Source organism: Empidonax traillii, unplaced genomic scaffold (assembly GCF_003031625.1).
Source record: "Empidonax traillii isolate 1590-97213 ecotype Southwest subspecies unplaced genomic scaffold, ASM303162v1 scaffold83:size2986645, whole genome shotgun sequence".
Lineage (NCBI taxonomy): Eukaryota > Metazoa > Chordata > Aves > Passeriformes > Tyrannidae > Empidonax > Empidonax traillii.
Window position 1 is genome coordinate 174,774 of NW_020955276.1, and position 17,490 is coordinate 192,263.

At 39.0% G+C, this 17,490-nt stretch overlaps 1 protein-coding gene across 1 annotated transcript; it reads left to right on the top strand.

The window, feature by feature from the left end:
- The first annotated feature begins 638 nt into the window (after nt 1–638).
- PDCD1LG2 (programmed cell death 1 ligand 2) lies at nt 639–16,526 on the top strand. The gene is made up of 7 exons (XM_027881120.1): nt 639–773; nt 8,000–8,068; nt 9,325–9,687; nt 11,054–11,338; nt 12,783–12,923; nt 13,692–13,733; nt 15,845–16,526. The coding sequence occupies exons 2-7, from the start codon at nt 8,014–8,016 to the stop codon at nt 15,925–15,927; spliced, it is 969 nt and encodes a 322-aa protein (XP_027736921.1). The 5' UTR covers nt 639–773; nt 8,000–8,013; the 3' UTR covers nt 15,928–16,526.
- Nucleotides 16,527–17,490: the final 964 nt, after the last annotated feature.

Below are 17,490 nucleotides of genomic sequence, written 5' to 3' on the forward strand. Positions count from 1 at the left end.
TAATAGAATAGAATACTTTTATATTGGAAAGAAGATCCGTCAGTCACTGAGTCCAATCTTACTCTCAAAGTGTTGCCAGCTTAATTCCAGATGCCCAGGTTTTGTCCTGTCAAGTTTGATACATTTGTAAGGTAAGAAATGGAGATTCACAGCCTCACTGGAGTGTTTGATTATCCTCTTGTTTTGGTTTGGTTTTTTTAGTAACAATATCAATATATATGAAAACACAAAATGTGTGCTGCAAATGTTAGGTAATCACTTGAGGAATTCTTCTAAAATTAGTCTACTAAGAAAATGTAACTTGATAGTTTAATGAATGCAGAACAGTCCCAGGAAATGCAAGTTCAAATGCCAAGGCTGTATACTTCTCTAAAGGGGTATAAACCCAGCAGAAAGTCATGGGTGTAATTAAAAACAGAATTTGAGCATATAAATTTTACAGAATGCTTTGTATTTTTTTGGATGCACATTCTGAGCAATGCAAAGATCTGAGCTCAGAGTATATTCGGCATGAAACACCAAAATGAAACTGGAACTGCTAACAACATCCTAATAAACTTGGTGATTTCCTTTCAATAGTCAGTTGTTTTATGACATAAAGCGTGAATAAGATCAGCCTACAAGCTGTGCTGTTGGTGCATGTCACATACACACTGGTCATGAGACTTGGGTGGTTCCTGCTATTGTGCAAATAGGATAGAGATACTTTGTAAAACTTTGAAAATCTTAACTACATGAACTGGATTCTCCCAATGACTGCATAAAGATCTGATGTGAGTACAACAATTATAAAATGCAGACTGATATATAATGTATTTCTGACTGATGGATTGCAGATTTTTTTTCCTAGTTTCTTAAGATTTGCTTAAATTAAGTTTCTTAAGTCTTCTGTCACAGGCAAATGTGTAAGAGTGGTGCTGCTGAACCTCTTCAGCTTATTCATCAGGATGGAGCCGTTAGTAAATATTTTGTTCTGAATTTCAGGAAAGAGTCAAAACGGAGAAAAAAAAACCTCTGTATATATTTATATCTTTATGTTCCTGTTTACTTTCTTTTCATTGTTTTTAACCCACTGCCTGCAGACAGTAGGTGGTTTTAATTGTACAGCAAGCCTGGAGACTTTCACCTTCTGCATCCCAGGAGGAGCACAAGCCATGAAGAGGAGAATTTCTTGTGCCTCTCTGAAAAGTCTTTCTTTCTGTAGAAGCTGAAGAAATGAAGGAAAATATGTAGTGTATTGTGTCAGAGTATTAGCCTGTACTGTTCAGTGCTGCTGCTAAGAGCTGAAAAGTGCGTGTTCTGTAGAAAATACAGATGCATTTTAAATGTAATAATGTTTTCTGTAGCAAAATTTCATCCCAATCCTATCCTAGCATCTATGGAAAAAAAATATTTTTTGAGGTTGTGTTAGAATGATTGTATTTGACAATAATCATATTTTTGAACAAAAAAAAAGTAACAGTGGAAATGATACAACAGATGACAGTTAAATAATGTACTTAAAGTGAGAATTCACAGAAAGTGTGAGCTAAGGAGGACATGAGAAATAGTCTCTTCACTTGAAAGATGAAGTGAGATGGAGAGCAGACTGAAATGAGGCAAATAGGCTGTCACAGGTGAACATTAGAAGCAAAGCAATGGTCCCAACAATAAATTGACTGTGAGTGAGGTTTATTTTCTGACCTAGGATTTTTTTTTTTTTACTTTTTGTTTTGTCTTTTAGAACTGGATCCTTCACTGAAAGGAAAATCAGTTTAGCCATTTCATGAGGATGTCAAAAAGGTTGTGTCTTTTTGCACATGTGAGAGTGTTGCAAGATGCACAGAAGACAAGGGAGTTTCAGTAACAGAGAAAGACAAAACAAACAGTGACTGGGACCCCTCAACCTTTGCACTGTACACAGGTGTATGACAAGATAGTCTCTTTTCTAAGTGAACATAAAACTCTGTTTCATGCAGGAAGAGTCAAATAGAGCCAAGGGGGATGCCATGTTAACACAGCTTGATTGCGTCTGGTATATGGATGAGTTAGTTGTTTTGGAATATTTCTAGAGGGCACTGTGCTGTGTTTTCTACAGGTTCTACCTTTGCAGTACAAAAGACAAAGAATCTAGAAGGAGAGAGAATAGGAAAAGAGTGACCTGAGCCAATCTCTGCAATGTTACAGAGTATGTCAGCAGTAGAGCAAAAATGTTGAATGTAGGAATGAACAAATCAATTGCAATATTGGTGTTTCAAATCTAGTCTACTAGCTAAGGATTCATCATCAGTCTTTCAGACCACTTGCAATACCTTGTTAGCTAAAGTGTACTTGACAGTTCGTGTGGAGGTGGACACAGGCCACCTGCCCAGGCTGGTGACATTACTGTCCTCCTCCTGGCTCCCAGCTGTGGAGTGCAGTGTCCCTGGTTCCTTCCAGTAATGTTGTAAGAACACCCGTGTTATAGCAGCTAAAACTGAGCATGATCATGGTTTAAGTGCTGTCAATGGGATAACCTGGTCTACAGGGAAATAAAACAAAAACAAGGGTCTGTCTAAAATACCCATACCATTAAACTTTAAAAGGACCAAGTACCCTATCATTATTCCTTTAATCCTTTGATCTTTCAGAATGAAATCTGAGCAATTATTGTGAACTTCTGTGCTCATTTTTCTTCTGCCTTAAACCTGGAGAAAAGCTGGTGGGCTTGAAAGCTTATTCAGCTTTTCCAACAGTTCTGATTATTCTGGTGGAAGTTACTGGTCCACAAAGCCCTCCTTGCTTAATGCTGCTAAGTTTCATTATGTAAAATGCCAAATGAGTCTACTGTTCTTAATTATCCATTTGCTGGAATACAAATATTTTAATAGCTTAAATGGTGTTTCCAGGAAAGGGTTATCCATGCTTTGCTAGACTATAAGGTCCTTGAGTCAGGGGACTGTGCCTCTGGTTGGGTTTGTTTAGTGGACAGCATAAAGATTTGTTCAGCATATGATTCTTTGTTATTCTTGTGCTGGGAAGAATCATAGAACCATAGAATGATTTGGGTTGGAAGGAACCTTCAATTATTCCAATCCACCTGCAATAAGCAGGGACAATCACAGCAAGGCTACTAAGCAAAGGGTATCTTAAAAGGAGTATCTTATACTAAGAGACTCCTTTTATTTAAGAAAAGCATTATGATATTTCAGCATACATGAATAAAAGGAATAGAATTTAATTTACATTATTCATAGCATGTAACCCATATTCATATGGGTTTCAATCTTTATTACTAAGGAGTAGGCTGCAAAATATTCTGTGATCTTCATGTTCCTTTGCTTTACAAAACTTCTTGTAAACTTAATACTATCAACATGGTGAGAGATTTCCCTAATTGAGGTCAAATCAGTCCTAATACTTATGACCACGGTAGACTGGGGCCTACCTCACTCTCCAAGTCACTGTGGTTCACATGAGTCTTCCCTGAAAATAAGACCCAGTAGCCATAATAATAAACACGTACCAAACAGATTTACACAAAGCACAGCTACTTAAAAGAACTATCCCAGTTTTTGCTCAAGAGCTCCATGATTTAAGCATATAGGAGTTTGACATTCCCATTTTGCTACCAGTTTCAGTTCCTGAGAGCATGCTCATAAAATACAGCTCTGTCAAGATAAACAACTCTTCACTTGTGTCTGTAGAATTGAATGAAGTCTATATGTTATGTTAAAAATGGGACAATATTTTTATCTGGAGCATACAGCTTGTGCAATTTGAAATGTGAATGCTAAGTCTAAGATTTTATGTGGAGTGAGGCATTTCATTAACCAAAAATTACCTTTTTCTGGAGATGAGTGTTATAATCCCTGTGGGTATGTGAGCTGGGGTCAGGACTAAAGTCACAGGCACAATCATCTGGATTTCACTCAGCATTCACTAAGAAAACTCGTCAGAATATGTTCTTTGTGGGCCTATGAAAGTCTAATATGGGTTTCAACTTAGTACTTCCAGTAAAACAAAAAAACTGTATAAAGAGAGAAGATTATATTCCTCCTTTCTCCCATTCATAGTCATACTTTTGTTTTCATTGTTCCTATTCAAATTTTTAGTCTTGGACCTCACATCTTCACTGAAATTATTACAAGTCATAAAAAACCACAAAGATTTTTAGATGTTGATGTGATGCTTTTCATCACCTCAACCTTCAAAGTTTTTTCAGCTTGATTTTCATAATCACACAGCACTGAGTGAAAACTTGCTTTTTCTTCTGCAGGTTGGTCTGAGAAATTAATTTATTGACTGGATCTGAGTTGCTGTTGAAAGGTCATGCAACTTCTTCATATTCTCAGATATGTATTTTCAATTCCTCACTTTGCTGCCAGAACCTTTAAGTGCTGATTTTATAGTGCAGCATTCCTGTGTTATATCCCTATGAAATTGATGAAAATGCTTTAGAAATGGCCTTTTGATTAAAGGGAAAAAAAAAAAAAGATTTGATGTGCATAAGCTTGTTAGGATAGTTGTGTACAAGGATTATGGCATAGCAGGGCTTGCTATATGGTTTAAGAAAACAGAGAGAAAATGAGGGCTATTCTGTAACAGCATGAAGGGTTGGTATTGCAAGCTCAGAAGAAATCACATTCCAGAAGCTGGTGCAGATTTCTGTATGGATGTTTGTCAGGCAGCAGAACCATGTGATTAAGTTGCATGGGTAGATTGCACTGAGGTTGCAAAACAGCTTGATGTTCACTAGTGAGATCATGGAAATAAAGAAGGGTGTCTTCTAACACAGATCCTTGCTGACAGATCCTTGGTCCTTCTAATACAGATCCATACTAAGAGATCCTTGATCATTCTAACACAGATCTTTTCTGATCCCCATAAGCATTCCATGACTCTCCTTTTAGTATCACAAGTGAAAATGTTTTTGCCTTTGGGTTCTTTTATTTATTTGTGTTATGTGCAATGCTCTTCTCATGCTAATCTGTCTGGTCAGGCAAGATTTACTTGATATTTAATAACTGGGATTTCTATCTGCTGGGGCTTTGACTATGCTTTCCCTCATTTTTATTCTATCATTTTACTCTCAGTAATATGTATTTTTTCAAAAGTCCCATGCCCTACATTATTAAAAAAACACACTCTGCATTCTCAATGTACTTCAACCTATAAAAGGGGAGCAGATTACCTCAAACGTCTCATGTAAGTCTAATCCAAGGACCTAAATATTGATGTGAAATATTGTTCCATTTTTCATTCAGTTCTTCCCACTATGTCCACCTGCTTCTAGGTAAGCTGTGTAGAGAAGCGAGCATAGCAGGAGAATGAGGATGGCAAATTTCTTCACAGTATTAAGTGTGAAACAGTTTCCTACAGCGGCTCCATAAGCGAAATTTAACCTGCTTGTCAGGGCAGCAGAGTCTTTACTTCTGCATCCAGATAACAGAGATAATGATACCCATAATGTTTATTAGTTCCTTTCTCACACAGCTAAAGTAATTACCATTCATCACACATTAAGTAGTGGCAACTCAGTCCTCTGATAAAAGTAACTAGCTTTCATTCACAAGTAATAAGTCTGCTTATGGTAGTTTGCATATCCACCTTTATCTGTGACATCAAACGACTAGATCTAAATTTCGCAAAAAAGTTACAGAATCACAGAATATGCTGAGTAGGAAGGGACCCACATGGTCATCACATCCAACTCCTGGCCCTGCACAGGACCATACCCAAAAGTCACACCATGTGCCTGAGAGTATATTCCAAATGCTTTTTAAATTCAGACACACTTGGTGCTCTGACCCTTTCTCTGATGAGCCTGTTCCAGTGCGCTCAACCACGCTCTGGGGGAAGAACCTTTTTCTAATATCCAACCTAAACCTCCCCTCCCCTGACACAACTTCAGGCCTTTCCTTGGGTCCTGTCTCTGGTCACCACAGAGAAGAGATCAGTGCCTGCCCCTCTTCTTCCCCTCAGGAGAAAGTTGTAACTGCAGTGAGGTGTCCCCTCAGTCTCCTCTTCTCTAGGCTGAACACACCAGGTGACCTCAGCAGCTCCTCACACAGCTTCCCCTCAAGGGCCCTTCACCATCTTCTCTGCCCTCCTTTGGACACTCTCTAACAGCTTAGTATCTTCCTTACATTGCAGTGCCCAAAACTGGACACAATAGTCAAGGTGAGGCTGCCCCAGTGCAGAGCAGAATGGAACAATAACCTCCCTTGACTGGCTGGTGATGTTTTGCCTGATGCCCCCCAGGAGAGGGTTGGCCCTCCTGGCTGCCAGGGCACTCCTGACTCAGATTCAACTTGCCATCAATGAGGACCCTCAGGTCCCTTTCCTCGACACTGCTCTCCAGCATCTCATTCCCCAGCCTATGCAAACATTCAGGGTTGTCCCATTCCAGGTGCAGAATCCGGCACTTTCCCTTGTTAAACTTGATACAGTTCATGATTGCCCAGTCTTCTGGGCAATTAATTTGTCAAGGTCTCTCTGCAGGGCCTCCCTGCCTTTGAGGAAGTCAACAGCTCCTCCCACTTTTGTGCCATCTTCAAACTTGCTTAGTATCCCTTCCAGTCCTGAGTCCAAGTAATTTGGCACAGGGCCCAAAATGGAGCTCTGTCGAACCCCACTAGTGACAGGTCACCAGTCTGGTGTTACCCTATTCATTATTACCCTCTGTGCTTGCCCCAGGAGCCAGTTGCTCACCCACTTCATGATGTGTTTATCCAGTTGTGCGCTGGATATTTTGTCCAAAAGGATACTGTGAGACACGTGCCAAAAGCTTTACTGAAATCCAAAAAGATTACATCAACTGGTTTTCCTTGATCAACTAAATCCTACAATCTTGGTTGCTAATTTTCTAAAACTTGAGCCTCACTTTCTGAGTACTGAGAACTCAAATGTAGAAACAATGAGAGAAATGCAGCACCTGAAAAGATTGGAACAAATAAGTTTCAAGCTGAGCCACAAAGAATACTGAAGTAAAATTAAACCCCTCCTCCAGTTAGTCTAGTTCTGGAGAAGTCTAAAATTGCTCCTTCTCTTCTTTACTTCCTTACAGCTTATTTCTGGATCTTCTTCACTATTTTTTCAGGACATACTGTATGTTAGCACACTTTATTCAAAGTAGTTCTTCCTTCTTTTCTATTATCTCATTAGTTTTGTCATAAATTTTGCCCCTGGTTTTTGTTTATTTGTTTTTTCTCCTTTTAATTACATTGATCTGTATATAAAACTATGAAAAATAGTTAACAGTTTGCTTGCTACTGGAACAGGAATATACTCAGTCTAAAACTGTAGTCTCTCCTTTTGCATTATTTCAGGCCTGTGGGTTTACTATCAGTAATACAAGGCACTTTGTGCACATCAGACTGATATGTGCCAAGTGAAAGAATTAGCAGCAGTAAGTGTTCATTCCAATCCATTCTGAATCAAACTGTAATTTACCCATCCTGAGATTTCCACTGCCTCTGGTCTTGAGGTTAAAGCACTCAGACAACAAGAATCTGAAAAAAAAGTATGCAAAGCACAGTTGAAACAAAATCAGGGTTAGTGATCTTGTAAACTGATCAGGTGTTAGTGCAGACAGTCAAAAAATCCCCTTGTGCATGTTTATGAAGCTCTCCAAAATGTGAGATGTTGATTGCAAAGTGAAAGAATTTTCACTGAAAGAATTGAAAGTGATTTTTATTATTCACGTGTAGTAAAAAATGTAAAAGCATTGCCCTCTCAGACTATTTAAGGATGCCTGCAAGCTACAGGTTTTGAAAACATCACGGGTGAAGTTATAGAAATTTTTTTTTCCATTTATTGCTACTGGTTCATTGCCATTGGTTCATACTCTGTATGTGTGCATGGACTGCTTTAGTCAGGATTTTCCTTGTTTCCACTGGTAGCCTAGTGTTTGGTTCTATTTTTGCTGTTTATGAGCAATGTTTTGGAGCAAGGTTTTGAAGTTTAGCATGGCTCTTATCTGCTTCAGCAGGAAAAGGTAGCTGTTGTAGGTTCTGATGCAATCCTACTTTTGTTTCAGATCCACCTGAGAAAATGTTTCAGATCCTCACAATTCTATTGCTGGATACACAGCTCTCCACGGTTTCAGGTGAGAGAGAAATTTTCAATTCCATCAGCACAACCATTGCAGCTCTTAGTATGTGGGCTTCCGCACCTCCAACAATACTTGCACAAATGGCCAGTAATGTCTGGAGTCTTACAGAAGGCACTGGCACTAACTGAGCACAGGACAGATGTCCATCACTTTCCACAATCAAACTTCTTTTAACGTATTGTGTATTGACAGCTGAGATGTCCAGCATCAGCAGCCAATGGCTCTGAGAGGGAGGATGACCAAAGCAACCCACACCCACTGGGAAAGTAGAACCACCTCAGTGTGAGGCAGAGTGAAGTCAAACCACCTATGCCCTCCTGTCCATGCCTGTAGGAGAAGGAGCTTGGCTAGACCCCAGAAGGGTCTTGGCATTTTTTCATATAATTTTTTCCCTCATTACAGTCGTATTAGAGTGAACAAACAAACACTGCTAAGAGAAATTGAAGTTTTCCCTGAAATTATTTCACAAACACATACAATAAAAGGAATGCATAAACAGTTGCATGTTCTTCTCTTTGGAATGTTGTTATCAACACTACAAGTGCTTCTGAATTAAATCTACCAATATATGGTACATCCAGTATAGAAAGTAGTAACAACAGATTTTGAATGACGTATTGTAAATAACTCTGCTTTTTCAAGTACAGCTTAAAATGGTAAACTATTCATAAAAATATGAATTTCATACTGGGTGAATGGCTAAGATTATTTCTATATATTTTCTGTAATACTGTTGCATGTATCTGAGAAATTGCATGGGATCAAATGTTCACATGATTTCAGTCTTGTAGGAGAATGTAATTGCTACATAGCAACTCCTCCAAGCTCTGCATGCTTATCCAGTGCAACTCTGTTTCACAGGAACTACAATGGTATTTCTTTTTGTAAAGGATAATGAAACTAAATTTACTGTTTCCACAATTAGGTCGTTTTTACTAGAATCTTAGGACATATAAGAGACCATCATAGTATCATAAAAGTGCTCCCTGTGTAATCACTGGCTGATCTTGAAGTTATTTATAAATGTGAAAAAAATTTGCTAATTTTCTTCTCATCTTCCAGATTCTGTAACCAATATAGGTCATTTGCTGTAATTACTATATGGTAATTATATTAACTAAAAATGTTAATGTGAGTATGAACAAAAAACCTTATGCCTGGCTACCTGACAGGTACTATCGCCCAAATTTAAAGAAAATCAGAACATATTTTAATACAACAAATGAAACCAATTTCTTTATTTCATGTAGCTTTATTTACAGTTGAAGTTCCTAAACAGCTCTATACTGCAGAGTATGGGAGCAATGTGACCATGGAATGCAGATTCCCTGTGAATGGCTCAGTAAATCTAGAAGTCCTAACTGTTGTTTGGGAGCAGACAAGGCCGGACTGGTTAAAATCAAAAGAGGTGTACACACTCCGCAATGGGAAGGCAGTCCCTCCATCCCAACATCCTGATTACATAGGAAGAGCATCTCTTCTGCACAGTGAATTGAAGCTGGGACGAGCTATCCTTCAGATCACCAGTGTGAAGATCACAGATGCAGGATCATACCTTTGTCTCATTAACTACCGAGGTGTGGACTACAAGTATATTGCTTTGGAAGTAAAAGGTTAGTGGCTGAATTGAATGTAAGTATATACTCACTGATATGTGTCTACTAAATTCCTACAAGCTTGTAGAGATTGATTGATTTGAAGGAATCTGTTGCTAATGCTCTCACCAAAACCCTGCGCTCAGCCCTCAGTTGAACCAAAGCAGTTGTGTTAGTCCTGGCTAGTCTTTTGTTCAACAGCCAGCTGAGCTTCTCCAGGAGCAGCCTGTGCTGTCCATGGCATTTGTTCTCCACCTATCCTTCCTCCTTCTTTCCACACCCTCTTCTCCAGCGCCACCACCTCCCACTGCTCATATCATCTCCTGCCTTGTTGGGCTGCCTCTGGCCATTCCCAAAAGTTTCTCAGAGGTGCTTTAATATACTTATGAGCCCTGCTGCAACTATCCAAGTGCTTGGAAATTCCCTAAGTGACTGCAGCTCCCAGAGCAAGGACATGTGATTTTCTATGTTCATCAAAGACAAATAGACATTAGTTATAAAGGCAGATGTGACTGGACAGCATGATAGACCAGTCCTGTGAAAGATCTCTGGTGTTTCCCACTCATGTCCATGTGATACAAGGCAGCATTAATTTCCTGCCCAGACATTTAAATAAAAACCTTTGTCAAATTCAAAAATGGACACAGTCATTCTTAAAACCCCCTATTGGTTTCCCTGAAAAGTCAATTTTGTTCTAATAGGATGAAAATATCACACTGTTTATAAGCTGTGGTAAAACAAACATTAAAATCAGCCTCTTTTCTTGAAGTGGCGTGTTCAAAAAGTGAAAATTTGAGACTTCAGTTGTGTCCTCTGTATTGATACATAATAAATTTAGTCAACTACTGCCTTGTATAGAGTATTGGAGTATGTTCTGTTGCTGTAGGCATGGTAAGGATTGAATAATGAATATGTAATGTAATGGCCAGTCTTCGCGAACAAAGAACCGGGGAAGGTTTTTACACCTTCCAGCCTGCGCATTGGATTTTTTAGGTGAGACACAGTGTGCGCGGAACTGAGCCCACCCTTTAATCCTGAGGTTCATCTGCCGGGGCCAAGCACGCTTGGACGGTGGCAGCGAGGTCCTCAGGATGTAGATGGATTGCCTTACAGGGCTAACGAGCTCCATCTGCCCGGGGAGTGGCCCCGACCGGGAATCGAACTCGGGTCTCTGCAGTGACAGTGCAGCACCTTTTACCGCTAGACCACCAGGGGCTCCCGATAATGAATACTGCATTGCCATACAAAATATCCTTCAACATTTTAAATAAGTCTCCCTCAGATACAGCCATAGACAATATTTGGCATTAAAGGGAAGGAAGAAAAGTGAAGTGGGAAAATTACTATTGTTGCATACAACAATTTCACTCAACTTCTTATGCAGCATCCTACAAGAGAATAAACACTCAAGTAATGAGAAAACCAGGTGAAGACATGTTTGTTTTTATGTGCCAGTCAGAAGGCTTTCCTCTGGCGGAGGTTTTTTGGCAAAATGAGAAGAACTTCAATCTCAGTGGACCTGCAAATACCACCTATACACTGACTGCAGATGGCCTCTACAATGTCACCAGCTTCCTGATATTCAAACCAAATATGAGTGAGAACTACAGCTGTGTGTTCTGGAATAAAGAACTGAATGGAGAAACTTCAGCTTACATTTCCACTTTAGGTTTGTATCACCTTTAACTTGTATAGGTCAGAGAATATTCATACATACATCATGTTCTATAATCCATCACTGGAATTCAGTTCTAGAAAACAGTGTAATATTGATGCTCAGGAAACTAAACAAGCCAGACTTTGAAGTATCAGCTAGTTTACACTTCAACAAGCCAGTCTGTAGTCTATATATTCTATATATTTTAATTTAAGGGTAGCTCCCCGTATTTGCCTGCCAGTATAGAGAGAATTTTTTCAGCTGCATGGCTGTCCTTCTTGATAGACTCCTAATTAATTGTTCTACCTTGTTGACTACCTTGACATGTCTCCCATAACATCCTCGTAGGTCAGGAAATGTGAGTTAGATGAATGGACAGTGAGGTGGATCAAGAACTGGCTGAATGGCAGAGGTCGGAGGGTTGTCATCAGTGGAGTCCAGTTGAAAGCCTGGAGTCAGTGGCATTCCCCAGGGATCAGTACTGGATCCAGTCTTATTCGACTTGTTTATCAGTCACCTGGGTGGAGGGACAGAATGTACCCTTGGGAGGTTTACTGACGACACTAAACTGGTGGGTGACAAGTTGTCCATGAGTCTGCAGTGTAAGAGGGCCAATGGTATCCCGAGGTGCATTCAGAAGTGTGTGGCCAGCAGGTTGAGGGAGGTGGTCCTCCCCTCTAGTCAGCCCTAGGGAGGCCACATCTGGAGTGTGTTCAGTTCTGGGCTCCTCAGGACAAGAGAGACAAGGAGCCACTGGAGAGGTCCAGTGGAAGGCTATAAAGTTGAGTTGGGGTTTGGAGCATCTCTTCCATGAGGAGAGACTGAGGGAGCTGGGCCTGTTTAGTCTGGAGAAGAGAAAAGTGAGAGGGGATCTCATCAATACATATAACTATCTCAAAGTTGGGTATCAACAGTATGGTGCCAGACTCGTTTCATTGGTGTCCAGTAACATGACATGGAGTAACGGCCATAAACTAAAACACAAGTTCCACATCAACATGAGGAAGAACTTCTTTACCTTGATGGTGGCAGAGCACTGGAACAGGCTGCCCAGGGAGGTTGTAGAGTCTCCCTCTCTGAAGACATTCAAAACTCATCTGGATGTGTTCCTGTGTCACTTCCTCTAGGTGACCCTGCCTTGGCAAGCAGGGTTGGACTGGATGATCTCCAGAGGTCCTTTCCAGTCCTGTGGTTCTGTGAGTCTGTGAAGTGGGATACATAGAATTTGCAGTAGAGCTCACTTGCATGCCATGCAAATGAGAGATTGGACTCTTATTTGTAAGGCTTTTTACAAAAATATTGCAGAATAAGGCATTCATAAAATGAGTGTAAAACACTACGTTGATAAACTTTAAGAATCTTTTGTTCAGTCAGAGCAAGACTCTGGAGAAACAGAACCAATAACTTCATAAACAATGCCTGTTTTGCAAGTTATAAATTTACTTTCATTTGACAGCTTTAATGAGTACACAGTATGGTGGACAAAAATCCCCGGTGTCATTTATCATCCCCACATGTGTGACTGCAGCTGTCCTTCTTTCTGCACTAATAATATTTCAGAGGAGAAAAACATTCAAGAATGGGCAATCCAAAAAAGGTACCTATTACTTCAGATAATGAATCTTTTCACTATTTCTTTATTTTTCCTGTGAACAACATGTAGGAAATATTAGTAACTCTAGGCAAACTTGTGTGACTTTGGTCACATTTTATTTCTAGATGACAGGGATGTTCTAAAATGAGATCTGGGATCATTTGAGTTATGTTTTGTTTTCCTCATCTTGTTACTTATGTGAGACAAACTACATGGAAAGACACATTTTTTAAACTGGCCAGCTAATACATATTAGCTAGTATTCTGCAAAAACAAGCTTTGCCTTGGATAAGGAGGGCTGTAAAAACATAGCTTGAATGGTGTTTTCTTCATGGCTACAAAGACATTGTAGCTACAGCATATACACAGAATTATTGCTTTCCATCTCCACTAAGGCCGTGTAACTAAAATGGTGTGCCATCCTGGACTATCACAAGCAGTTTTTCTCTCCTTGTTTGCAAGTGCAGTAGTGCTAAAGCAATGAAGCAAATGGGCTACTATTTCAGTATTTGCTTGCATATGAAAAGACTCCAGTAAAATCAGACAAATGTATTTATAGTCATGAAAGGAAAGTCTTAACATTATGACTTCAGAATTTGGTTCAAGATTTGTAAAAGAAAAGAAGTGTGAAAAAAATATATGTATTTGGTATGACAATGGCAAACTTGAATGTGTTTAAAGCTCAGTTTAACCTGAAGTTTACTTGAATAGTCTTGTTTCTTTCAGGCCTAGAAATGTTTAAGCTAAATTTGTATACATTTACTTTAACAGACAGAAAAAGAAAACTGAATCCTCACCTGAAAGATGAGAACAGTAAGTCATTAGGGTTTTTTGTATTTACGCTTACAGACTTTTCTTTCTTACCCCTAAAATTGTAAAAAATATATAGATTGCAACTTGATAGTTACATCACAAGAGAGGGTAGTTTTGAATTTAAATTCATTTTTCTCTCAATTTTTTGAATACACAATATCTAAAGTGTTTTACTTTCTCACAAATAATGTAAAAATTTATAGATGTCGGTTCCTTTTTACTGAGATACCAATAACTTGCATGCATAGCTCAGTATACACCTCTGTATACTAACTGGAGTTCTCGTAGTCTTGGCTGAGTAGGATACACATGGAAAGCTGGTTGTTTTAGAAAGCATCAAGATTTTTGTGGTAATAGTCTGTTATACTTTGGATTAGGCTACAAGTAATTTATCCCATTTATCTGGAATATTATATCATCTCCTGAGCTACTTCTCATTTTAGGAGCATATGACTTCCCTAGACATCCCTAGGAATTTTTACATTGCAAAAGGGAGGCAATATCTAAAAAACTCTCAGGATGCATCTGTACTAAAAATGAACAGAAAAAAAGAAACCACCATAGAAAACTATAGAGCAATATGATAAGAAAGCTCTTAAAATATCTGCTTATATAAATCCGTTTTGTTACCTACAAACAAAAGTCTGACAGGTTAATGCACTGTGAGGAAAGAGGCTGTGGCCAGTGTTAGGTACAGAGGTATTGGATTAAGCTGTAATTCCTTGGTATCCAAGCAGACCCTAACACCGTCTATTCAGGTCAGCCCTCAGGCTGCCTACTGTGCTCCAGGTATATGCATGATTTTCTCCCAGTAAACAAAAATGGAGCAAAACTGGGATGCAGCTGGGCAAGCAGCCTGAAGAAATACGTATCAGCTTTTGGACACGCAGGCAATGCAGGGCCTTTCCAAGGACAGGATTTATTTGAGAATCTGCCCATGTTTCTGACCGCTAAAACAATACATCAAGAAGTCACCAGCTTACAAAATAACTTTTGTAGGTGAAAACTAGGGATTGGATAAAGAGGGCATGAATTCACTGATTCCCAAATCATCTTAGATTGTCATGTTTGCATGTTCAATCCACTGCCATAGCTAGGTATTACAGTCAAAATGACACTTTCAGAAAGACACTTTCACCTTTGAGAAATCAGCACTTGCTCTTGTCAAAGGCTCTCACGTGATGGTGTGAAACTTTGGTGGCATTATGCCATGCACAAATGAACACATGCTCAAAGCAAGCAGCATTCTGGAGGACAGCATTGGTGCATGTTGGGGCATAATTCCAGTGCACATTGTCTGAATATATCCTGGCTTCCCATGGCTTTTTGTATTACTGTTGCAGAATGTTTTTACTATATAGTCCATGGCCTCTTCTGCGCACTTAGTGAAATGAAGAAATTAAAGGAGATGAGGCATCTCTTTGTGGTTTTGTTTTACTTCTTCATTTTAATGAACAAAAACTTTGTGCAACATGCAGTAAGTCAGATGACAAACACTTATACTTCTCAGCATGACATATTTTTAAGAAACAATGGAAAGAACCTTTTTTCCATGATGAGTAGGTAGTTGAAACATAAAAGCCACAGATACTTCACCAGAGTGCCTTGGAAATGACCCATATGCCTCTGGTTATGGGAACAATAATGTTAATGGGATCAGTTTTAACTTACAGCTCAAGCTATATCAGAACTGAATATGTAGGACATTTGACCTCATCACCAAAGTCCCAGTTCTGGACACTTTTAATCAGATGCATAGATTTACTGACAAGCATTCCCATGGATGCTCTCTAAACAGATTCAAGTTTTGTTATTTCATTTATATGTCTGAAAGTCAGTGATAACTTTGATGCAATAGAAAATTCAGAATCTGGACCACAGAAGAGAGGGACAGAGATAATTCTTACGTCAGAAAAGATTAGAACAAAATGTCTTTGTAAATTATGACAGTTTTAAGGAGCCACTGCAACTTCAACACAGCCCAGAAAAACTTGCATACAATGAAGATGGAGCTTTCATACATTAGCACTCAATTGTTAAAATCAGGCTATTTATTTTCTTAAATCATTGAAGATTTTTAAACTAATACTATTTCATTCTTTTTCTTTAAGGAGATGATTCTAACACACAAACCGAGGCTTTGTACTTGTCAACTGTCACAGCTTCAATAGAGAGTGAGACTGTGGGTCTGTGAAAACTCTGCTTTTTACATGCCAAAATTTGCACTTCTTGTATCTGTTTTTGGGGACTTCAAAGGAAAATTACAGCACTTTAGCCTTGGGATAAACAGTGAACTCATGGGGATGTACTTGCACTTCAGCAATGGAAAGCCATGCCTCTTCAGATATCTTGAAGTTACTGGGAATTATGCTGTTATGAAATGTGGTTTACCACTGTGAAGAGGTCATCTGAGTGCCTTTGATACACTTTACTTTTGGACTTACTGTTGCTCAAGGAATTTTTGTTTAAGAATGCCCTTATTAACTGCTTTAGTCTCAGGAATGGGGCTTGGATTCAAACATTTTGTGTGAATTTGAATAAAAGCTGTAAATGTCATCTTATGTCTAAGCAGTCATCTTTCAGGCAGAAACATCATTAAATGCCCGTATCCCATTTCTAAACTTTCTAACACATTAAACTAGAAATTACCACAAGTACCCATCAGCATCACAACTTATAGAAGATACTTCATATCACAAGAACAATAAGAGATTGAAATTATATCAAAGGACAGACCCTTCAAAAAATCCCAATAAGAACAGTAAATCAACATTATGCCACTTAAGAGAATTTTAATGCACTCTCTATATAAAACCCTGTAAGTAAGTCAGGTAAAAAACCACGAACTGTGATTTTATGTTGCATGACAGTAAGAAGTTTCGCATTTGAACTGATTATTCAACAGAATTTTATTTAGGAGGAATTTGGAAGCAAAAGTGAAAATGAAGCTCAGCCAGATTTCTGCACTGGTTATTTTTAAATAGTCATTTCATCTTTCCTTAGAGGAAAAGGTGAGTCTTTCCCATGACAGCCTGTTTTAGTTCCTATTACTGGAATGATAGGATTGAAAAAACACCTAACATTGCACCTTAGATAGTCATCAGATAGTGAAGCAAGGGCACTGCTAAGATTTGTCATATTGTTTTGAAAGAGCAGTGACTGGTGAGGTGCGTTTACTCCTAAGATAAATGTAATAGGACTGAAGAAAGTTGTTCACATGGAAATGACTTCTGTCATTATCTTGCTCTTAGGAGACTGCTACCTGTTAATGTTTTCTTCATAGCATTTGCTCTGGATTTAGATGGGAACTGCTTCTCCAGAGCAGCTATTTACTCCATCCAGCACAAAGTGGACCTACAGTGCTGCTATGAGGTCAGAATAGCAGCACTCACATCGTCTTATTTCACCAGGACAGCTGATTTTAAAAAGCAGGTCTGCTGTTGATTTTACCTGTGGTAGAGAGTAACTAATCTTTCTCTGCCATCACCTGTACTTTAATATCTATGTATTGCACCTTTAAATACCCATGTGTAGACATTGAGGCAGCTGAGACAAATCCACACTGGGCTTGCTAAGTCCTATGTCCTTGCTGATATGGCAAATCAGGGAGATGTCAGAGAGTCAGAGGCAGCTTCTTGAAGCATTGCTTAAGATAGAATAGCAGCTTGGGAACTGCCCTGGCTTGTACAAATCAGCAAAACTTTAAGGGTCAGTATTTACAGTCAAGCACTTTCTTCCTGTTCCAGATTTGTACTTG

Bases quoted from the DNA above. Each gene is read 5' to 3' on its own strand.
- PDCD1LG2 (XM_027881120.1), top strand. From the start codon at position 8,014: ATGTTTCAGATCCTCACAATTCTATTGCTGGATACACAGCTCTCCACG. The intron at 8,069-9,324 runs GTGAGAGAGAAA...TATTTCATGTAG, and splicing joins ACAGCTCTCCACGGTTTCAG to CTTTATTTACAGTTGAAGTT. The intron at 12,924-13,691 runs GTACCTATTACT...TTACTTTAACAG, and splicing joins GAATGGGCAATCCAAAAAAG to ACAGAAAAAGAAAACTGAAT.